The 24,085-nt window shown below is 49.5% G+C and overlaps 2 protein-coding genes across 11 annotated transcripts in view; one reads left to right on the forward strand and one right to left on the reverse strand.

The window, feature by feature from the left end:
• The window catches only part of LOC111856664 (nesprin-1-like), a 141,326-nt gene extending 123,882 nt beyond the window's left edge, over nt 1–17,444 (reverse strand). For 7 of the 10 annotated variants that reach the window (XM_072703137.1, XM_072703142.1, XM_072703136.1 and 4 more), the window contains exons 1-2: nt 3,406–3,664; nt 1,760–1,821 (exon numbers count right to left, since the gene is read on the reverse strand). In XM_072703137.1, coding sequence (XP_072559238.1) covers nt 1,760–1,821; nt 3,406–3,484 — 141 coding nt within the window. In that variant the 5' untranslated portion in view covers nt 3,485–3,664. Of the gene's footprint in view, nt 1–1,759; nt 1,822–3,405; nt 3,666–16,079; nt 16,467–17,220 lie in introns of those variants that run through there. The other 3 variants (XM_072703135.1, XM_072703138.1, XM_072703134.1) reach the window with 2 other exon arrangements.
• Nucleotides 17,445–20,314: 2,870 nt separating this feature from the next.
• On the forward strand, nt 20,315–23,658 carry myct1a (myc target 1a). The gene is made up of 2 exons (XM_023806891.2): nt 20,315–20,481; nt 22,762–23,658. Exons 1-2 carry the CDS (start codon nt 20,427–20,429, stop codon nt 23,268–23,270), a joined length of 564 nt encoding a protein of 187 aa, XP_023662659.2. The 5' UTR covers nt 20,315–20,426; the 3' UTR covers nt 23,271–23,658.
• The last annotated feature ends 427 nt before the right edge of the window (nt 23,659–24,085 follow it).

The raw sequence follows: 24,085 nt of genomic DNA on the forward strand, positions 1-24,085 counted from the left end.
GCCTTTGATCGGAAGGTCGCTGCTTCGAGTTAGGAAAGTTATTTTGCTGATTGGCCCTCGAGAAGACCCTTAAACCCCCCTCTGCTCCAACTGTCAACTGCCCATCCACAAAAAAAAGTACATCGCTTCGCAAAATAAGCATCTGCTAAACGAATAAAAGCGAATCATCACACCGCCAGTCCTGGCTTCGCCTTCGAATTAATGTCCAGCTCGCCGGAATCGGGGGCGACGGGCCGCAGAAACGAAATCAGATCGAGGGGCCGTATCGTCTGGGGACAACATCTGGGACAGGGATGGGGGAGGGACCCACGGCTGAGAGAGCGGGGATGGGGGCAAGGGATTAAACACGCCGAGCAAGGGCAGTGCGACGTCTGGAATGGATGTGATGTGAAGGGGGGGGCACATGGCTGGGTGATGCCAGGCATGGGGGGGGGGGGGGGGGGGGGCACATGGCGTAAGCGAACAGCACCTTCAGGCTTAATAAGCAAAGTTTGGATAACTGCATAACACCACCGCAGGAACCTTCTAAGGCGTAAGTGCAACATACTCAACTATTTGTTTATACATATATAAATAATATAATCTATACACAAAACTGGGGCCAGGAATCTGTTCTAAGTTTTGTGTGCGTCTGTGTGTGTGTGTATGTGTATATAAGCATGTGACTGACACACATCAGCATGGATCCCTCAGCTGTGGACCTGTGGAAACCCCAGGAGCAGGGGGATTGGGGAAGCCGTCTAGCCACATCCAGAGAGCCCGGCCGCTCGAGTTTAACATGCTGCATCGCAAACCCTGACGCCGACGATTGGGGGCTGGGGGCCTCGGCTGAGCCGAACACAACCAGGTTCAGTGACTTGCTCATTACGTGCCATTGTGTGGCCATGTTGCTCATGACCTCTCCCATAGCCTGGGACCACGCCCACATACCTGTGATCCCGCCTCCAACCCCATGTGACCCCTCCTCCACGACTCACCAACGCAGCAGTGCCTACTCGTTCAGGCCAAACTGCCAACCCCCACCAAAGACAAACACAAACAGACACAGCAGCACATCTGACCTACTCTCTCCCTGCCAAAAGCGCTAATCCCTCCCCAAACTGCGCTGTGGCCATTGTACTGAGAACAGAAGCCCCGGCTCAACGGATTCCGAGCTACTTAGGTCTGCAGGTGTGTCACTGAAAATGCAAAATGCAAGCGGACTGAGACTATGACTGAGACTATTTATAAACACACCGTGTGTCTGTGATGTCTGTAAAATTTAATAGTCAAGTGTATGACACACTGTATCTGCATCATAACACTGTATATTTTTTACACAAACTGTAGTGTCTGTAATGCACTGTAACTGCATCATTTTTTAACACAAACTGTAGTGTCTGTAATTTACTGTAACTGCATAATTTGTAACACAAACTGTAGTGTCTGTAATGCACTGTAACTGCATAATTTGTAAGACAAACTGTAGTGTCTATAGTGTACTGTAACTGCATCATTTGTAACACAAACTGTAGTGTCTGTAACGCACTGTAACTGCATCATTTGTAACACAGACTGTAGTGTCTGTAATGCACTGTAACTGCATCATTTGTAACACAGACTGTAGTGTCTGTAACGCACTCTGTGACCCCGACAGCTCCAGGAGGACGAAATACTAGCCGGAAACACCGGCAGATGTTGGGGTCTATTGCATACAGTAAAGTAGGTGAAGGCCAGAGGGACACCCGGGGTGTTCGGGCTGCCTGCAGCTCCTCCTTACCTTGGCCAGGTGCGAGTTGATCCATTTGGTGAAAGTCCTTTTCTGAACTGCCTCTTGTTCATCTGAAGGCAGAGGGGAAAAAAGCGCATCATCAGCAACAGGACAGCCACCTCAGTCACGACAGCCTTTGCTCTTTGATCTCCTGACACATCCCACCTCCTGACTTTCCCCGCCTCCACGCTCCGTCTGGGCACGGCTCACAGCGGTTTGACATTTTGATGATCTTTCCAGAAACAAGGCCCATCCTGCCTCTGAATGGAGAGCTTGTACTGGCTCTGCAGTGTGGCTGACAGATATCTCCGCACACGCTTGGGTTTGTCCCGCATCTCCAACCGCACACGCTACTGTGCCAAACCCTGAAACACCGCACTCTTACGGTCCCCACAAACCACGTTCCCGAAAAGCTCCTTTAAGCACAGCATTTCTTTTCTTAGAGAACGAGGGTAGAACGTGATATTCAGGTCAGAGAGCCGAAATATTCCAAACACAAAGCTCAAAGCCAAGGCGGAATACTTGGATATTTCACATTCCACAATGGAATCTAATCATAAAACGGCTGCAAACGTCTAACAATGAACAATCGTTCATGAGAGTCTGGAGGTTAACGCAGGAGCTGCAAGCAGCTCTGTAACACAGCAGGTTGACAGCTCGAATTTTTTACAAAATTTAATTTTGATATAGCGCCTTTCATAATAAGGCACTGCCGAACCATATAGAGCTTAACAAAGATTTTTGCTAAAAAACAGTAAGAACAGTAAAATCACTAACAGCAAGCCTACCAAAGCCTAACCTTTGTCCAATTCGATATATTTTACCGCACAATTTCTGGAAAGCAAACCAGTGGCGTGCATCACTGAAATAAATTTCTATTTCAAAATTAGTCAATTTAGCCTCTTGAAAACAGGGTTTGACTTGCCCTCTGTGAAGGATCTCAAGCTGCCCCTCCCCCCCAGTATGACTGGCAGCTCAGGACCACGCCCCCCTTGTCACAGACAGAAGCACCCTATGTGATTGACAGCTCAAGACCCCGCCTCCCTGGCAGACATAAAAGCACCCCCCCACACACACAATGCATATTCCCAGACTTTAGTTTTGTGAATTAATGAAGTGAGTTCTGAAGAAACATGAGCTATTGATAGCCCCCACCATCCACCCCCCCCCCACACACACACACCAGACCTCACACCCCCATGTTGCTGAGTAACTTCAGACAGATCAGGCCAGACAGGAAGCAACATCTGGGTGTTCAAACCTCCAAGGGACCCACAATTCTCATAAAGAAACACACACACCCCCCCATGACCCCCCCCATCTCCCAATCCCCACCCCCCACACTATCCCCTGGCATCCAAGGTAATCTCAGGCAGATAGTGACATGAGGTGCAGCGCATGGTCGCTTCCCGCCTAGACACAGATCACACGTGTGGGCGGACAGGCAGCATTTGGCTGAGTTCAGAGTGTCAAACGCGGTGTGGAGACTCAGTATCCAGCTTCTGCTGTCTACCTGCTGTCTGCCTGTCACACATACAGAAACAGAGATACACAGACACTGAGATACACGCGCAGATGCACAGACACATTCACTGACGCACATACACTGACGCACATTCACAGACACACAAACACAGACCCTGCCCCCTCCCTACCGCGGAGGTACTGGTGGAAGCCCGTCACCAGGCTGACAGACGTGCTTTTCCTTGTGGCCATGCCGGCTTTCCTGGCCATCCCAGATGCTCTGCCCTTCACGCACCAGCGAGGCAGCGCCCCGCGGGGGCCGAGGAGGGAAACGCCGCAGCGGCGCCCGCAGGGATCACACCCCCAGCACAATGTCCAGACGGTGAACCCAGAATAACACGCGAGTGGCTACACGACTGCAAGCGGACGGCCTCACGCCCCGACTCGCTGCCGCGCTCTGCTCTCCTCTGCCAGTGCGCGCTGTCCCTGAGCTCTCATCCCCCGCCTCCCGCAGCCTGCAGGAATAATCCGCTTCCCCCCGATCGGCCAATCAGCACGGAGAGAGCCTCTGATGTCACGGTAAGCTGTGTTTACGGAGCAGGGGTAGCCTTGGCAGGACACACACACACAGAGCACGGACACACAGGATGGGCCGCCATGGGACCGAACCGCTGAAGACAAAAGTAGCGTTCTTCCAACAAGGCAAGATTACAGAGCACAGAATAGCTACACTTGTGTGCGTGTGTGCGTCCGGGTGTGCACGTGCGCGTGTGTGTATGGGGGGGGGGCTTATGTTGGAATGTGGCATGCATCATCACACACACCCCATACTGGCGTCCACTGGATTCTCAGCCAGCAGCATCAACAAAGAAATGAACAGAGAAACCTTTATTACTTGTGCAGCCCCCCCCCCCCCCACCGCGGCTCTACATCACCAGAACGTTTCCATTTATCAGCGTCATTAATAACTCATGCCAGCTGTCACATGCCGTCAGCCTGGTCTCTGTCTCTCACCCCCAGCTCGACCCCCTCCGGGCCCCTTGTACCCTCCTCCAGCGTGTCAATCACGCCCATCAGCCATTATCGATGCTAATTATGCGATCCAAACGATGCTCTCAATCGGAGCCCAGGCCTCGTGGGAAAATGCAAAGTGGCCTTGTGCTGTTTGGGGACCAGCTCTCTTCCAGATTGAAAAATAACCGGCATTCTTCTGTTTTATACATAATTTTCCAGTAATTTGTAAATTACTAATGCTAAGATTAAATTAAAATGAACTCAATAACACATTATGACTATAGCAATAAAAGCTTTCACAATATGCTTAACAAAAGCCAATCGTTTTTTTTAAAGAAACTGATATAGTGCGATTGTAAACAGGAAGGAAGGAAGCAAGGGGCCAAAGGGCAGAGGTCAAACTCTTGGGGGCTGCAGGCATGGGAACATGCTGGACAAATGCTTATGTTGGACCCTTGTAAAATTCTGTGTTGTAAAATGGTTGTGTTGATTTGCACGGCCTGCTGTCTATATGCACTGTCCTGAAAGCACTGCTTTCTGGTACTGTAACCCCTTCACATTTGTGAGGGTTAGGGTCAATTTGAGAATTCGGATTTGGCCCCTCTAGCCTCTAACAATAGCAGTCTGCTAGCCTGAGCGATAACATAACAAGCCTAATTATTGCCAATTTCTAAACAAACAGTACTGCTCTGCATCCTTTGAATGTCAAATTACTCTATCATTAAAATCAAGCCCTTTTTACATAATATACAAACAATCTAACCTAAATTACGGCCCTGTAAGTTGCTACTGTACGCACTGGAAGCACAACGTTTTTGGACTCAATGTTCAAAATGCAGAATCAATGGCACTGAAACGTTTAAAAGACACTGCGAGAAACATAAGATCCCACCGTAACAGAGAGAGCTGACACATGAGTGAGGCTGATTGCTAAGACAAAGACACAACACATACCCAGGCCAAGACTTTTAATATTATAGATATAACATGCACTTACACTAACAAATATTATGTATTACTAACATGTATATATTATGTGATTTTATGTGATAAAATCACTTTCAGCATTGTTTTTGGCTTACACATCTTCTGCGAGTTCCTGCAATCTTTCAGCAAAGCATTCCCGTCTAGTTGTTCACAGCCAATTTGCGAATAATCAGAAATGCCAATGTCAAATGCATCAACGTGAAGATGTCACTGCATTATTTGCACTGTGTCATTTTTTCTGTCATTGTTGTCTGCTATTGTTTATCATTTTTATTTTGTTACCAACACCTCCAGCTTTGATTCCTCAGTGTTTGTCATTAGACTGTTCTTTGTTCTGTCTGAATCGCAATTTCATTTCACGTGCGTGAAATAACAATGAAGTCATTTAAAGTGACCAAATGTGGCGGCCAAAACACGCAAAAAAATCGCACATGAAGCCGTTAGGAAAATTATCCGTCTGTCCATTTACCATGACTGCTTATCTAATCCAGCAGTAAGACTGCATTTATTCATGAGCTAGCGGCGTGTGCCATAGGCCAAAGACGTCAGTGAAATCAATGTATTTGAATAAATGACAATAACTCTCTTGAAAGCAAACAGACGTCTTGTTTTCTTTTGTACAGGGCAGGATGCTGGGACATACTGATGCAGGGGGCGGGGGCACGGACCACTACTACCCGACCTGCAGACTGGGACAGGTGTGCGAGAACTGTCCGTGGTGCTGAAGCAGGAAGCCTTGGAATGGGTGGGGGGGGGGAAACCTGCATCATTTTTGGGTTTATGGGCTTCAGGAGTAGCACCTGAAATGACTGTGGTTTATGTCAGAGGCTTTGATGCCAGATCCGGCTTTGAAGTGTCATGGTGCAGAGTGACCTTCATCGGGATAAGTGGGTGGAGGATGGATGGATGGTCCGGTGGCTGAGTGCTGGAGGGTAGTAAACTTGCCTTTAAAATATTACGGTACCAAATTCTGAAACTTCAGAATGTGAGGTTTTAGGTTTAATTCAGCGTATTCAGTTCGACTGTTCCTCGTCCTGGCTTAACCAAACACAGTTGAAGCTTTTCCTCTGAAAACAATTTTAAAAAGCACACAAAGCACAGAGGAACGCGGGGGAACAGAGCTGGGGCAGCCTTCAGTTTCACGCGGGACGGCCTGGGGGCGGGATGCACACGTGGGCACGTGCGCTTCTGGCCAGCGCCACGACCCGGGGGCGTTTGAAGCAAACGTGTCCCACCTGGCCCTCTCAACAAACTCCGCCGTCTAGGACCTTGCCCGCGGCCATGACCGCGCGCATCGCGGCTTCTCTGCACTTCTGCATTCCTAGGGGAAGGCAATGGGGCAGTTTGGCAGAGACGGAAATCAAACAGCCTATCCTGTGGGCTTAAAGGCACGGCTCCTCCTCGGCGATCGATTCCTGAAGATGTCTGGGAACGCAGCCGTGAGGAGCTCGAACTCCGCTCTGGTAAGAAGAAAGCCAAGGAGCGCCACCTGCTGGTCGTCACAAACATGAGCGTGACAGATGCACGGCGGTAACGGCGGCAAAAAACAGTTGGCAAAGCTGCGATTTCTCTTGTTACGGCTGAGATCAAACAGAGTGCGGCCAAGACAGGGAGCAAAATAATCCGACACAGGCCAGACTGCATGGCTAAGCGCTGTTAGCTTAGTGCTATGCGGCGGGGAGGAACATGGCCGATTTCCCCACTGCACGCCTTCGCTCGCTGTATCTGTTCCCCCATTTAGCTCCTGATTTCCCCGGGGATGCTCATTTCCCTTTCAGCTTCCCTCATCCCAGTCTCCACCCCTTAACGATGCTCTCCATAAATCTGCCCTAATTGATGCCCCGCAGTAAGAAACAGGTGTTCTCACAAGGAATAAAGCTCGCAGGTTTTTTTTTTTACCTATCGCCATAGCAACCCTGCTGCCTAAAAGCATTCCCTCTGAACCCCCATTAACGTCTCCACCTCCCTGTCCCACAAATGAAACAAAAGGGAGTGAAGGTAACACATGGCTACCTTATACTACCACACCTTCATCAGCATAAGGGGGTTTTACCAGCTGCATCCCGCATCAAAGACACGCTCAGGTCATGGTTACGCGCAGGTCAAAGACACACACAGGTCACGGTTACGCACTGGTCAGAGACACACACAGGTCACATTTATGCACAGGTCAGACACACAAAGGTCATGGTTACGCACAGGTCAGAAATATACTCAGGTCACAGTTACACACAGGTAAGAGACACACACAGGTCACCGTTATGCACAGGTCAGACATGCTTAGTTCATGGTTACGCACAGGTCAGAAATATACTCAGGTCACAGTTACACACAGGTAAGAGACACACACAGGTCACCGTTATGCACAGGTCAGACATGCTTAGGTCATGGTTACGCACAGGTCAGAAATATACTCAGGTCACAGTTACACACAGGTAAGAGACACACACAGGTCACCGTTATGCACAGGTCAGACATGCTTAGGTCATGGTGACGCACAGGTCAGAAATATACTCAGGTCACAGTTACACACAGGTAAGAGACACACACAGGTCACCGTTATGCACAGGTCAGACACACAAAGGTCATGGTTACGCACAGGTCAGAAATATACTCAGGTCACAGTTACACACAGGTAAGAGACACACACAGGTCACCGTTATGCACAGGTCAGACATGCTTAGGTCATGGTTACGCACAGGTCAGAAATATACTCAGGTCACAGTTACACACAGGTAAGAGACACACACAGGTCACCGTTATGCACAGGGCAGACATGCTTAGTTCATGGTTACGCACAGGTCAGAAATATACTCAGGTCACAGTTACACACAGGTAAGAGACACACACAGGTCACCTTTATGCACAGGTCAGACATGCTTAGTTCATGGTTACGCACAGATCAGAAATATACTCAGGTCACAGTTACACACAGGTAAGAGACACACACAGGTCACCATTATGCACAGGTCAGACATGCTTAGGTCATGGTTACGCACAGGTCAGAAATATACTCAGGCCACAGTTACACACAGGTAAGAGACACACACAGGTCACCGTTATGCACAGGTCAGACATGCTTAGGTCATGGTTACGCCCAGGTCAGAGACATGCTCTGGTCATGTTGGTGAGGTTGATGTTTTATTTATCACAACACATCCATGTAAAGCACTTTGGGACAACTCTGTTGTGAAAGGCACTATATAAAGCCAGCTCACTCCTCTGGCTTCTTACTGCACCTCCCCAGCTCACTCCTCTGGCTTCTCACTTCACCTCCCAGCTCACTCCTCTGGCTTCTCACTGCACCTCCCCAGCTCACTCCTCTGGCTTCTCACTTCACCTCCCAGCTCACTCCTCTGGCTTCTCACTGTACCTCCCCAGCTTACTCCTCTGGCTTCTCACTGCACCTCCCCAGCTCACTCCTCTGGCTTCTCACTTCACCTCCCAGCTCACTCCTCTGGCTTCTCACTGCACCTCCCAGCTTACTCCTCTGGCTTCTCACTGCACCTCCCCAGCTCACTCCTCTGGCTTCTCACTGCACCTCCCCAGTTTACTCCTTTGACTTTTCCCTGTGTGCCCCTTCCCACGCACGCACCCTTATTACAACCACAGTCATGACTGGCCTCTCCTCCAGTGCATGCCTGGTCTCTCCTCCAGTGCATGCCTGGCCTCTCCTACAGTGCATACCTGACCTCACCTCCAGTGCATGCCTGGCCTCTCCTCCAGTGCATGCCTGGCCTCACCTCCAGTGCATGCCTGGCCTCACCTCCAGTGCATGCCTGGCCTCTCCTCCAGTGCATGCCTGGCCTCTCCTCCAGTGCATGCCTGGTGCAGCACAGTGGCATTACCCTTCCTGTCCAGCAGGGGGGGTGTGAAGGGCAGGAAAGCGAGATGCGGCGTGATGAGCACGCCCCCCAACCACCGCGGCAAATGAAGCGTGTGCATGCGATGTGGTGACAGAGCCACTTCCTGGCAGGGGCACGGAGGTACCATGCGCCTGCGGCTGGCACAGCGCCACTCACCCACCATCTCCCGGTGCACCCCCATCCCCAAGGCCAGAGTTCAGCTAGACCCATAACCCCCCCAACACCCCACAATTCCCCACTGTGACCCGTTTCATCTGGGCCCCCCGCCCTGTAAGATGAGTGCGTTTTGAAATGGGGTTAATGTGCATTTAAAATGCGCTGCTTAAATGAAACGGATATCGCCCTCGGCAACGCTGCCCTCCGGCGCCTCGCATGTGCAGTTCTGTCAGCCACGTGACGCACATTTACCTTGGAGAACAGAGTGCCTCTGGCAAGCCTGGAGTCCCAGAATAAAACGCATGGCTGTGGGCACATGGCCCCCGTGATCCCAACCCACAGGTGGATCACTGGGCACATCTGGCAACCCTGCAGTCACTAAATAATAGCATGCACCAGGCACCCAGCACTCTCAATCAGCCCCACAGGTGGAGGATCGCTGGGAATACCAGAGCACATCTGGCAACCCCATGCTACATGGATGTGCACATTTACTCCCTGATTCCTGTCTCCTGGCTGCAGCCACAACATTCTTGAAGTGCAACGTCGCACGCGTCGCTCCCAAGGCGGTGGAGGGAGATGCAGACATGGTACGCGGTGCCTCGTCTTCGCCCTGACAGGACACCCCCCACCCCCCCTTCCGCCACCTCGCTGCTCATTGTCACCAACAAGGTTTCATATCTCCCTCATCCACACACGCCACACGCACAGACAAACCCACGGCCGGAGCCACGCCCCAGAGCGTGTGAGGGCTGCCATGGCAACACAACCCAAATGCCCTGCGGTTTCCGTCTGATGGCTGGCCTAGATGAGGCAGCGGCCCACTGACTGATTTTGCCCTTCTCTAGTACAAGGCAGGTATAATATAGAAGTCAGTAATAAAAGCTCTGTGCATGTGCACTGTGGGGCAGCTCATGTACAACTAGGTGGTTTCCTCTTGATTGGATTTGCATGATGTTTATTGAGCTCTGAAGATCTCCAGATCCCTCATTCTGAACGTACATCAGTCTGACCCAGAACTTGCACCAGTCTAACCTGGAGCCTGCACCAGTCTGACCCAGAACCTGCACCAGTCTGACCCGGAACCTGCATCAGTCTGACCCAGAACCTGCATCAGTCTGACCAGCTCGTACCTGACCAGCTATACTATACCTAACTAGCTCATACCTGACTAGCTTTACACTACCTAACCAGTTCGTAACTAACCAGCTTTATTCTACCTAACCAGCTCGTACCAGACCAGCTTCACTTTACCTAACCAGCTCATACCTGGCCAGCTTTACTCTACCTAACCAGCTCGTACCTGACCAGCTTCACTCTACCTTACAAGCTCGTACCTGACCAGCCTTAATCTATCTAACCAGCTCGTACCTGACCAGCTTCACTTTACCTAACCAGCTCATACCTGGCCAGCTTTACTCTACCTTACAAGCTCGTACCTGACCAGCTTCACTCTACCTTACAAGCTCGTACCTGACCAGCCTTAATCTATCTAACCAGCTCGTACCTGACCAGCTTTACCCCTACCAAATCAGCTCGTACCTGACCAGCCTTACTCTACCTTACCAGCTCGTACCTGACCAGCTTTACTCTACCTAACCAGCTCGTACCTGACCAGCTTTACCCCTACCAAATTAGCTCGTACCTGACCAGCCTTAATCTATCTAACCAGCTTGTACCTGACCAGCTTTACTCTATCTAACCAACTCGTACCTGACCAGCTTTACTCTATCTAACCAACTCGTACCTGACCAGCTTTACTCTATCTAACCAACTCGTACCTGACCAGCTTTACTCTATCTAACCAACTCGTACCTGACCAGCTTTACTCTATCTAACCAACTCGTACCTGACCAGCTTTACTCTATCTAACCAACTCGTACCTGACCAGCTTTACTCTATCTAACCAACTCGTACCTGACCATCTATCTAACCATCCCACACGTGTCTAGCTGTGCTGCTGAAAACCCAGTCAAAAACCCATTTCCTTGGCTGTCTTTCTTTCAAGCCTTCTGATGTGATGAGTTGCCAATCTTGCTGTGTGTAATTAACATACTGACCGAACACTGGAGTGTCTATTGTCTGCCAGCTTGTTGTAATCACTGTGTTAAACACACACCCAACGCTTTCCTACAACGGTAAAAGAGTCAGTCTTATTATAAAACAGTGTGTCAATTACTGCTGCGTGACAATTACCGATTAATACGGCACTTTGCTGAGTGGTGTGTAAAGGCTGAATACACCATTTCACAAAAGGCATTAGTAAGAACACCCATGGCTGGGGGGGGGGCAGCTTTACACAAGGCGCTCCCGGGTACTGTGTGGCTTAGTGGATAAACAGCACGGTCTGGACTGGAATCTGTTCCTCTGTCTCCCTGCCAGCCTCCCCCTCCCCCCCCCCACCACCACTGAAGCCCCAAAGTCACCTTCCCACACACAGACGGGGCGTGGGGAAGAGCGCGAGAGGGACTGATGCCACTGGTCTCCCAGAAGGTTCTGGAGAAAAGCCCTCAGCTCAGAGAGAGAGAGAGCAAAGGGGGGGGGGGGGGGGGGCTTGTATGACTCCTTTACCACTCAGAAACGAACACTGGTGACAGCAGTGGAGACAGACACATGGCGGGTGGGGGAAGGTCCAGGCTGAGGGTGCCCACACTGCACGCCCGGCTTCTCGGCCATATGGCATCTCTAATTGGCTGGCCACGCCGCTCGCCACTCCGCCACAAGCGCAGCGAACACGCCGCATCTTCCCCCCATCTGCATTCACGTTCCACCTCTTCTCTTTCTGTGACCACCCTGGATGGAGTTTGTTTACGCTTCAGGGGGAATCGTCCCGCTCATTCCGACTTCAGGGGTGCTCAATTATGGCAAGAATGCAAGATTTAACACCGCCAGGCGAATAAGACTTTATCTTCCATCGGCTTGCCTCTTTCTAGAAAACCCCCTTTTTTATATTTATGGATTCCAGCAATTATGCATGAGTCATTATTGAAGTGAGCAGACAAAAGCCCCTATTGTTATACAGGCAACTCTGATGTACCGGCTACAGACAGGCCGGCCCGTGCGGAGACGGTAGCCATGGAAATGTAAAGGAGCACGGGGCTTTCCTCCGCTGCTGCTTATCAGCTCACCATCCCTCTGCCGGAACGCTGCGCAAGCCTCAGGGCAGAGGAAGGAAGAGGTGTTGGCGTTTCGGATAAAAAAAAACGGCACGCGACAGTCTTCCATCCTCCGACTACGTCCCACTCTGGCTTTACATCTGCCTTTCGTGGGATGCTGGCGATGTCACCCCTGCGAGTCGTTAAATGAGCAATCTTATAAACCATATTTGCCGGCTGTCCCTAAACGCAGTAGCTAAATCGGGAATGCGGCCTTCAGCTTAGCGTCAGGGCTGGTGTGAAATCCTGGCCAATCGCGATGGCCGAATTGTAATTCCGAGCGCGTGGCCGGCGGACGCTCTTCAGACGCCGCGGAGATGTTTCTGCAGGGAGACGTGGACGCCGGTCAGATTCAATTTGCCGCGAAAGTGGCCGCAAACAGGAAATTCGCCGCAGAGCGAGAAGAGAATAGAGAGAGAGCAAGACGGCCGGGCTGCTTCCTTCCTAAAGGACAGTCACCATGGTAACAGGGCCCCAACATGACGAAACACTGAAAGAACCGGCTAATTTCAAAACTGCCAAAGCCACAACGGGGGACCCTGCGTCTAACGGGGCAGGCCTTCAGAAGGGCAGGCCGCTCTGTGTTTTGCCTAAACGGCGTTGGATGTAACACTTCAAACATGACCAACATCTGTAGTTTGACATCAAAGCCTCGCCTACGAAGGACCGTGAACCTTTTACAGACCGTAAAGCGATGGTCACAGACTCATGAGGAGACTAAAGAGTCCAACCCAGCTCTCCTCTCTGCGTTGACGTTTCGCAGTGAACGTTTCGGGCCACGACGATGCAGTGCATCAGTGCTTTTGGTTTTTAGATGATACCACTGGTTCACAGGAGATAACAGCACCACTGCAACCTGCAGTATAAATAATGAATCAAGTGTAACTAATATAAAGACAATTTTTAAATAATCAATATTAAAAGGAATAGTATATGAAGTCACATTATCGGTTGTTATGAGACAGCACCAGTGTGCAAATCAGCAACCAAACAGTTGTTTGTCGATTCTTACGTCGATTGGCAGAACAGCGGAACGCTGGGTAACTCAAAAGATCTGACTTAGGCATGGTTTTTTTTAATAATGAGAAATGCACTGCACTCACTAAAAAAAATCAGAAAAAAGGGTTCACTGGCACCTGAGGGACAATACAGAAAAACACTGACACAACCGCAGGGTAAAGGAGTTTCGCGCGCCTCTAGAAATGCCGCCAAGCTCAGCTTTGTGGTTCATCACTGATTAAACCTTCTGAAAAAATAGCTGAAAATACTGTTAAAAAAAAAAAAAAGTTCAGTTGCTAATGAGTAAACAGAAACCGATCAAAAATAAGACGGGACTCTTATTTGTATGAATTGATCAGGTTTGTTACGGCATGTTTTTCAGCACAATATCACGGCGTTTGATTGGGGACTCAATCCTAACTGTGATTAGCTGAAGCACGGCAATTTAGGGCCATATAAAATAACTGGGGAAAATGCCAACAAAGAGTGTTGTAGAAATGGCTTCACTCGCGATTACAGAAATGGGAATTGCTCATCAAGCTGTATGCAAAACAGGATCATTTTAATTCAAACAAGGGCCCAGTCACAGGTGACTCACTTCCTGCCGGTAGCAGGTAATTAAGAAACGAGACGACCACGGGGCGAAGTCTACAAACGGAAGGTAAGAGAGTCATCTTTGTCACCCCAAGGTGTTCCTGATCACCTTCCCTTTGCATTCTAATAAACAAAATATGCAAAAAGCAAAGATTCTTTAAACATGAAAAGTCAAATATACCTTTGATTTTAGCTATTTGAATATTCTTCTGAAATGTATTTACCCCCTTCTTCAGAGGGCAGATTTACTTTTAATTTACTGAAGAACAGATCAATGCATTAAGTGAAGCCACTCCAACACTGCGAACCGCCATTATGGCCTAACAGTATCCAGACAGACAAGCCATGCCGTTATGAGACTGATGTAGACGAACAAGACGTCTTGACTAACTCGATTAAAAAAAATAAAAACAAAAATGAAAACCAGGCATTGTCGCTTGCTGGGAAACTTAACCAAGGTCAGTAGGGAACTGCGGGCTCAACTGGAGAGAAAAGACAAAAGCAGTAATGGGGCAGAAATGCTGGAAAACGTGGAGCTCTGTACAGCCCACCTCAGACCGGATGCAGGATAAGCTCATATTCTGCAATGATTCTTTTTATGAGTCATTTAGCGATTTCATCTCATCCCAGTCCTGTGTAACAATGTGGTAATACTGCATGCTGCTGTTGCCCAAGCCCCTGCCCTTCTGTATATAAACTGTTTAGCTGGTTAAAGAAGCTGAGGACTGAAAACAGGAAATGAAGAAACCAGTGAACGGGTGCACCAGCAAACGTCATGTACTGGAGCCAATAGCAATGGCAGGTGAGGAACAGTCCTGAGTGCCTTGAGGGACCTGCCTGTCATCAGCGGACCCACCTCTGGCCATGATCAAATACAGCCGCTAGTTCCCATCACGAGGGGGAGGAGCTACCGAGTCGCCTAACGCCAGGCCGACGTTAGTAAAGCGGACACGTCCAATCAAATGCCATCCCACACGGACACGTCCAATCAAACGCCATCCCACACGGACACATCCAATCAAACGCCCTCCCGGTGAAGGGGCCGGGGAGCATTCAGTTCATGCAGAGGGCTAGGCTGAGTGCTGTTGGCCGCAGTGACAGCTGAGCTCAGTAGACCCGCCTCCCTGAGAGAGACTCTTACGCTGACACCAAAGTCTGACCTCTGTTCCCCCGGACAGAACGGTAGTCTGAGCGGAACGAGCGGTACGGCGATACACACAATCTTCAGTCACAAAGCAGGAAACTAACCAATGAAGAACTACACCTCCACCCGTGCTGCTAATGTCACTGATCGTTTTCATTCAAACCGTTAACAAACACGGAACAGAGGGCTTTAGTAATTATTGTGTGATTTTGGGGTCGTAACCCAAGGAGTAGAGTGTGTGCATGGAATCAGAATGCATATGTTTGCAAATACCTGTGTGTCCTGTTTACGTTTCTCTCCGTTCTGTGTGTGTGTGTGTGTGTGTGTGTGTGTGTGTGTGCATGTGCACGGACTTGTGCCTGTCACCATGCATCTATGCATGTGAGTGAGAGCATGTCAGTAGGAAAGACAATGTGTGTTTTTGGGTGTACAAAGTGTGAATATGGGTAAGAATGTGTGTGTGTGTGTGTGTGTGTGTGTGCGCGTGTGTGTGTGTGTGCCTGCGTGTGCATCACTGATTGGTACATGCCAAAGTGTACACGCGACAAACAGAAAAGAGCTGCATCGACCACACGGACAGGAAGGGCAGGAACCGGCGTCGTGCTGCATGACTGCTGATGCGAGACCAATGAGGCTGGGCCGTTGTCCAGGCCGCCAGGACCCTCTCCAGGGGACCAAGGTCAAGAAGGAGCCCTTACCCGCCTGAACAGGGCCTTTCTGCAGAAGCACAACACCCTCCCAACGCACTGTGACTTATTTCGGCCAAAGCGCCGCTCAGTAATAACAAAATAATGCCACATATCACCCCAGGAGGGAGGCAGGAGCAAAGAGCTTATAAAAAACATTTCTGCGATCTTTCAGGCTTGTGGTGGTTTTTCTCCAAGGCTCGCTGTGTCGAGCCGGAGGTGGCGTCGGCTGGGCAGCCCGGGAATGAGCTGAGAGTCACCTACCTTGCAGCCTCTGCATCACATTGGCAATGTCCCTGGAGGACCTCGCGAACTGCGACGGTGAAGCCATGCCGCATCCCCAGAACGCTATGGCTCTGTCAGATGTGCAACATTCACGCCACTCTTCTTGTAGCGCGTAGCTGCCTTCGCTACTTCCTCCAACACGGCATCCCAGCCGCGACCGCACGCTCCCTCTCTCTCCTGTACACCCTCTCTCTCTCTCTCTCTATCTCGCTCTCTCTCTCTCACTCTGGTGCAGTCAGAGCTCAAGGGCGTGATTCGTTGCCGCGTGCCGGCCAATTGGAGGAGGGCTCTCATGAAGCACACCTGCTTCTGACCAATGGCAGGCTCCCTCTCAGGGCCTTGTCGAATCTTGGCCGTCGCGTGGAGCTGAAAAACAAGCACTTTGGTGTCAGTCTGCAGGAATCCATATCTCAAACTAATGCGGGTGGCGGGGGGGTTTGCTGATCAGCAAATTAAGAGCAGTGTTGTGGGTGAAGCGAGTGAAGGCTGGCATCAGGACCAGCACTAACAGCCCCCTGGTCCTCCAGAACTACACGCGCCTTTAAGCCCAAAGGACATAGCTCTGAGGCTTGATGCATGAAATGAAGAGTCATACCAGAAACAAATGAGATTAGCTAATGATATATCAAACCCCTGGGCCACCACTAACAGCTGCTCCTGCTTACTCTAAAAGGACTTTTAAGTAGAAAAAGAGAAGCTTACTGTGGTCAACACAGGAAAAAGCTGAGAATGCTGCATGCTGACATACTTCCCTCACAAAAGCAAGGGTACTCATATCGCCATAAAAATATACCTGCCAGTCATAAGAGATTATATATATAATTCCGTCTCTAAGCATTCATGACGGATGTAGGCTGTTCCCCAGCTCTGCTAATAAAGCAGCCTCATAAAATCTTTATGGAAAGCAGCATTAAAATGGGCTGCTGTAAGGCCAAATTGCTTTCTTAAATACGACCCTCTGAGCACTACATCACGCCTGTCCGGCGTACTGGACGCCATCCAAAACGCAGGTGCAAAACCCTTTCCATAACCCCAGAGCTTTTAAAAGCACACTTTTAGCGCTTCAATAATTATAAACTAAAGACTGTGTGCCATAAAGCTTTTTAAGAAAAGATCTTACCCATTGCAAACTTGCTGGAACTGGGTGGTATCCCTGAACTCGTGCGTCTTGGTCAACCACAGTTATTATTATTATTATTATTATTATTATTATTACTGCAGATGGAAGCGCCGTGCTTCATCGCGGTGTCCCCTCATCCTACACTGCGTTTTTCATTATTAAAAAAAAACATGCATAAAACCTGAAACTATCGCCCATTCCCGCGCTTCCCTATACGGGTTTGTGAATTTAACAGAAGCCTACATCCGACAGCGGGTCGGGATTGCACTTCCACAGGGCGGAGCCTGCCCCGCTTCCCCGAGTCCTGGCCCCGCTGGCGAACCGCTGGCTGCAAAGGCGGAGATACTCGCGGGGAGGGAGGATGTCTTGCAGCTGTCACCCGAGGAAGGAGGAGAGGCCGGTGCTCGGCGCGGCAATGCCGGGAGCGCTGCACCGCACCGCGGGGCCGTGCGGGGAAGCTGCGAACAAGCGTTTGCATGCTGCAAAAGACTCACATACAGTGCGTTTGCATGCGCTATAAAAGACTCACATACAGTTTCCTTAATAAAAGTGCATCTTGTTTATCGACTTGTTTATTTATTCGGATGTTTGTTTATAATTTAATAGTAGAACAAAACGAGAATGGAAATATTTGATTTTAGACGCTTATTTCATTCATTTGAGAAATTTTACATTTTGGTTAAATAATACGCCCGATACAAGGGCAGTATTTTCAGGCTGTTTACACAGCACTATGGCAATGGGCTGACGATCGCGCCTATATTAGATTGATGATTTCATAATGCAGCGCGGATGTGGTTTTAAATTAGACGTTTAGGTCTTGATTGCGTTGTATACGGATCGAGACAATTTAAGATGCACCGCAAGCCACCGAACGACAGGCACCCATGCCAATACTACCATCACTCTGCTCGGTCAGCCATGTGGGGAATCCCTTGGATTAATAGTCAAAACAACACCCCCATCCCACCTGTCAGACTTTAGTGCCCTCCATTAGGAGAAGAGATTGTAAATCGTATTTAAAAATCACCGCCTGTCAATCTCTGCGGTTCGTAATGGCAATCTCACGTACGTATTATTTGTCTTGCTATTACGGCAAATGTTGCAGTTAAACGTCACGATGTTTCAAGGAGAATGTGCACACTTTTGCAGTTCTTTTAAAAAATCAGATTGATTTTTTCCTGGCTTTGTAGTTATTGTTGATTTTGTTCTGAAAAATATCTGTACCTCCGAGCAGAGGTAATGCTGATATTATAAGTGGACTCTTGCGCCATCTGCTGGTTAATTGGTTTAGCTACACCATCGATGTGATATTAAGGTTGTCGCGCAAAGATCCTGGTGGATAGGTTTTTGTCTTTAAGAAAAGTAACTTTATATCGATCTTCCATAACCGCTTATCCAGCACAGGATCACCGTGACCAGTTCTGTCACCCCAATAAGCAGCCGCCTATGGCGTCCTCTTCTGAAGAAGGGCAGACTTAGCGAGCCAATTTCACTTTGTCGCTGGCAGTGAAGCCTGGCTGGGGCACTGCGTGGGCTTCGCCAGGTACTATGAGCGAGCCAGCAGCTGGCATGTTTTTTCATCACTGATCAGGCACGAGTCGGCAAAATGTACTGAAGGGGACCTATCAGCAGAGATGCTGGGCCCATGAAATCACAACATATTGGGCCCTCAATCCAGACTAATCCAATTGCATCACAAACTTTTTAGGGCCCCTAAGTCAAGAACCCTTAAAATCATGCTACCCCCCCCCCTTCATGCCACCCCTGCCTATCAGGAAGGTTGTGCTCATGGGAGTTTTACTTATATCAAAATGTTCTGAGGGCAGAAGGAAAAACGATTGGTTCAGAGATATAACCAATTAGACATGAAGTTGTGGCTCCTAATAATAAACTGTTACCTGCGACAGACCCAGACGCGCCCTCAGTGTCCAGCGCCTGGCCGGCAGTGACACCCCAGGCATGTGAGCCTGGGGCGGGGATCTGCTCTTGGCCTGGACCTCCTGCGAGCGCCACAATGGTGGGAAGTCCCGGCCAAGGCCGAACCCCGTCCCGCCTCTGGAAAGAATGTCAGCTCGCCAGACGCGCTTCTTATCAATTCTGCTGTTTTCACTGCAATGGCTAAGCAAGGACGGTAAAGGTGATGTCCTTGGAAGAGGCTGTGAGGAACTTCACCTTCAGCTGCCCCCACCCCACCTACATGTATGTACTTCTGAACACTGAGGGGAACGTGTAGTCCCTGTGACTCCACCACCCCCCCCCCCCAGAAGATCTAAATCTGCACCAGCGGGCCATTAACCTGCATCCAGAGCCAGCCTGACCATTTTCGGGGCCCTAAGCAGAATTTGATTAATGTGTTTGTCATTTATCATCTCTCTTCCCATTCTGACAGGCTACAAGATGGGGGGCCACCTAGTGGCCACCGGGCCCTAAGCAGCCGCTTAGTTGACTTCTGCATTTGTTTAGGCCTGCCTATATCCTTATCTATAGGTTTAGAGTCGTTCAAGGCCAGGGCTCTTCAAATCTGGACCTCGATTCCAAATCCAGGCCTTGTTTTCAGTTCTCCCAGGTAGTTAGTTTAATAATTACAGATTCTGATTGGTCAGAGGCTTCACACCTGGCTCACAGATAAAGGAAGGCTGGAAAACCAGCAGGGCTCGGACCATAAGGTCCATGATTTGAATAACCCCGGTCTAGTATAAAGGTACCTGTTTATATTAACCCTTACCCAACTGAATATTTGTGTGTGTATTTTGTCAGGGGACAGTAAGTTCCTATGTCACCTGTCATCTGGTGCCATCTGCCATGCTTCTCGTGGTGACCCCAAGTGAGAAATCCTCAGTGACATGACAGCAGAAGGAAAGAGTCGCCAGCATGTTTATCTTCCCAACGGCGAACGGCCCAGCAGCCACCGGTGACGAAGCCGGGGGCCACATTGTCTCTGATAGCTGAGGCCTGAGGAAGCGTTGGGAGAGGAAGCGGTGACGTATCCCAGGACTCCTGCTCCGCGCTGATAAGCTGGCCGCTTGCTAAATTAAGTGGAAAAAGCAGGAAACGCGATGGCAACATTTCCGCTTCCCGAAGCACAAACACAGCAGCCTGCCCTGGAAAGGGGCTCTTTGTGTGCTCGCTGTCCTGGGAGTGATGGCGGGAGCCCCCATGTGAATCGCGATCCGCCCTGCTAAGTCCGCATCCCTGCAGGAATAATGGTTCAGAATCAGACGGACTTCCAGTGGTATTTTCCGAAATCACCCTTCACCGGTGAGCCTTTCCAGCCGCTCCTCACCAGACGGGCATCAACCTCCCTACGTTTTCTAGAATTAAAATTAAAATTGTTTTCAAATGGGCACATTTGCAAAAGAATACCTTTTCTTTAATTAGCTTTCATAAATTGATTTACTTTAATGTCAGCTTTTCATGATAACATGTTGGTGGTTATGATAGTCCTGTATTTTCAAATTGTTCACAGTAACAGCATGTTTGAGTTATGGTGACAATTATTCATGGTAGCTCAGTAGGTGTGGAGCGTTAGTGGTATAATCAGCTACAGTATTTTTGATTTTGATGCATGACACCATGATGTCTTTGAGGACATTGTGTACCCTGTGCTGAGATTTGCAGACTGCAGCCCATTTTCAGACAATTGCAAATTCTTCACTGTTTTCTCATTGCATCATTTGAAACACAACTGCAGATTAACGGCACCATATCATTCGCTGGAACCTTTTAAATATTCAAGCTAAAGCCAGGGTTTTATTTGGCTTTGTTTTTCTATTTTTTTGGTCAGGTATTCTAAGAGGAACACACACACACACACACACACACACACCACACACGCAATTACTAATTGCAACATTTTCAGGAAGTTCGTCCAAATCACTTGATTGTGATTAAACAAACTCATTACAGAGAACTGATGATTTCAGATGATGCCAGGCCATGAATTTAAGTAACCATTTTGTACAAGACTCTGGCTGACCTCAAACTTTTTCCCAGGGAAAACTATGCCACACTCTGTTTGCAAGTGTCCATCTGCAGTATTTAGGCTGTGTGGGTCCTTGGTGCAGTACTAAGTTAAGGGTGGGTCCTCAGTGTGGGTCCTCAATGTAGTACGAGGCTGTCTATCTAAATGTGTGGGTAATCAGAACAGTACTAGAATGTCTGTTTTGTGGTGTGGGACTTCAGTGTAGTACTAGGCTATCTGTTGGAGGGTATGGGTACTCAGTGTAGTACCAGGCTGTCCACTGGAGAGTGTGGATACTCAGTGTAGTACCAGGCTGTCCATTTGAGGGTCTGGGTACTCAGTGTAGTAACAGGCTGTCTGTTGGAGAGTGTGGATACTCAGTGTAGTATCAGGCTGTCCATTTGAGGGTGTGGGTACTCAGTGTAGTACCAGGCTGTCCATTGGAGCATGTGGGTACTCAGTGTAGTACCAGGCTGTCTGTTGGAGAGTGTGTGTACTCAATGTAGTACCAGGCTGTCCGTTGGAGCGTGTAGGTACGCAGTGTAGTACTAGGCTGACCGTTGGAGCATGTGAGTACGCAGTGTAATACCAGGCTGTCTGTTGGAGAGTGTGTGTGCTCAGTGTAGTACCAGGCTGTCCATTGGAGCATGTGAGTACGCAGTGTAATACCAGGCTGTCTGTTGGAGAGTGTGTGTACTCAGTGTAGTACCAGGCTGTCCATTGGAGCATGTGAGTACGCAGTGTAATACCAGGCTGTCTGTTGGAGAGTGTGTGTGCTCAGTGTAGTACCAGGCTGTCCATTGGAGCATGTGGGTACTCAGTGTAGTACCAGGCTGTCTGTTGGAGAGTGTGTGTACTCAATGTAGTACCAGGCTGTCCGTTGGAGCGTGTAGGTACGCAGTGTAATACCAGGCTGTCTGTTGGAGAGTGTGTGTACTCAGTGTAGTAACAGGGCTGTCTGTTGGAGAGTGTGTGTACTCAGTGTAGTACCAGGCTCTCTGTTGGAGAGTGTGTGTACTCAGTGTAGTGCCAGGCTGTCCATTTGAGAGTGTGGATACTCAGTGTAGTAACAGGCTGTCCGTTGGAGGATGTGGATACTCAGTGTAGTACCAGGCTGTCTGTTGGACAGTGTGTGTACTCAGTGTAGTACCAGGCTGTCCATTTGAGGGTGTGGGTACTCAGTGTAGTAACAAGCTGTCCGTTGGAGCGTGTAGGTACGCAGTGTAGTACTAGGCTGACCGTTGGAGGGTGTGGGTACTCAGTGTAGTAACAAGCTGTCCGTTGGAGCGTGTAGGTACGCAGTGTAGTACTAGGCTGACCGTTGGAGGGTCTGGGTACTCAGTGTAGTACCAGGCTGTCTGTTGGAGAGTGTGTGTACTCAGTGTAGTACCAGGCTGTCGTAAAACAGGTTGCTCGATCCAGAAACGTGTGGCAAAATTGTAGCATGGCTGCCTGTGGATTTTCAATGTGTTAGTTGGTGGTGTTAGCATACCAAGTAGGCTTCAGTGTTCAGGTTAAGGGCTGGCCCTAATGTTTAAACCCCACAAAGGTTTAATGTTCCACTGTTCTTCTTGCAGACAAGCTGATCCTGGCCTTCTGCCTGTCCATACTGATTGGCTTCTTGCTCGGGGGCCTGATTTATGTCTTTATGACCTGGATGTCCCGGCGTAGGGCATCGGTCCGCATCACCCGCAGACCGGCTCGCCAGTCCCGCTCCCTGGGCCACAGCCTCCTGCACAGCAGGCCCGCCTTCGCCCGCACCAGCGGCTACGACCGCCGCAGCAACAACAGCCTGGCCAGCGCTGCCTTCAGCTTCCACCGGCAGACCTCCCTTGAGCAGGCCGACCCGCTGGGGCGCGAGCCCAGTTTCTGCACTTCCACCTTCCACCCTCTGCAGCAGTGCGTCTCAAGCACCGATGCGGTGCAACACGGCGGCCACACCTCACCCACCGCGGCGCCCAACTGCACCCCTCCCCAGCAGAACTCCTTCTGGCCTAGCAGCAGCCCCCGGGGCCTGCACATGACACAGACATCACTCCCTGTGCATAACAGTGTCATCCGAGCCTTCCAGGAGTCACGCACCTGAGAGGCTTCCCAAGGCTGTGCAACGGCAAACATTCGACTTACACTTGATTAAACAGGGGAAAACCCCGTGGCGTTATGTGGATTCTATTTTATACGCTGCATTTACACATGGAGCCTCGCCTCATTTTGTATTTTCATACGGCTGACAATAGACCATGTCATTGGTGCACAGTCCAATGAGACAACTCCAACTGTGAAAGATGTTTGCCACATACTGTACAGACTGTTCTACTGATGCATTAGGATAATTATCCATTCAAATGTATACTTATTTAAGCAATGAGCCTTGCACTTAAGCGTTATATTGGATTCCCTGTGCTGTGGTTCGATTATACGCGATTCATAATGTAAGTTGCTGTATGAATAAAACAAAACTTTTATTCAGCAAACTTTGTTTCTTTGTGATTTGTGTTCCTGCACAGCAATGTTACATTTCCCAATCCGGTCCTCAGGGTCCCACAGTTTGTCCATGTTTTTGCTCCCTTCTAGATCCCTGCCAGATAGTCCACATTTTTGCTTCCCTGGCAGCTGAGAGGGAGCAAAAACATGGAGCAACTGTAGGTTCCCAAGGACCGGATTAGAAAGCATTGCTGTACAGGCACACTCATTGTGCTTTCCAGACTTAAACATTTAAGCACTTGTTTAAATGTCTCATAGTTGTGAGTCCACATGTCCTACAAGAAATCATTACACTATGACTATGCAGGGGGGTTACAGCAGGCTGGTGACACTGCAAAGAACCTAAGGAGTGATCCCACACATTTTGACAAAGTCAATGTAGTTCTATGGTTGCAGCTGTCTACTGTCACTGTTCCC

The sequence above is a fragment of the Paramormyrops kingsleyae genome, chromosome 19 (genome assembly GCF_048594095.1).
Source record: "Paramormyrops kingsleyae isolate MSU_618 chromosome 19, PKINGS_0.4, whole genome shotgun sequence".
In the NCBI taxonomy this organism is placed as follows: domain Eukaryota; kingdom Metazoa; phylum Chordata; class Actinopteri; order Osteoglossiformes; family Mormyridae; genus Paramormyrops; species Paramormyrops kingsleyae.

Bases quoted from the DNA above. Each gene is read 5' to 3' on its own strand.
- myct1a (XM_023806891.2), top strand. From the start codon at position 20,427: ATGGTTCAGAATCAGACGGACTTCCAGTGGTATTTTCCGAAATCACCC. The intron at 20,482-22,761 runs GTGAGCCTTTCC...TTCTTCTTGCAG, and splicing joins TCCGAAATCACCCTTCACCG to ACAAGCTGATCCTGGCCTTC.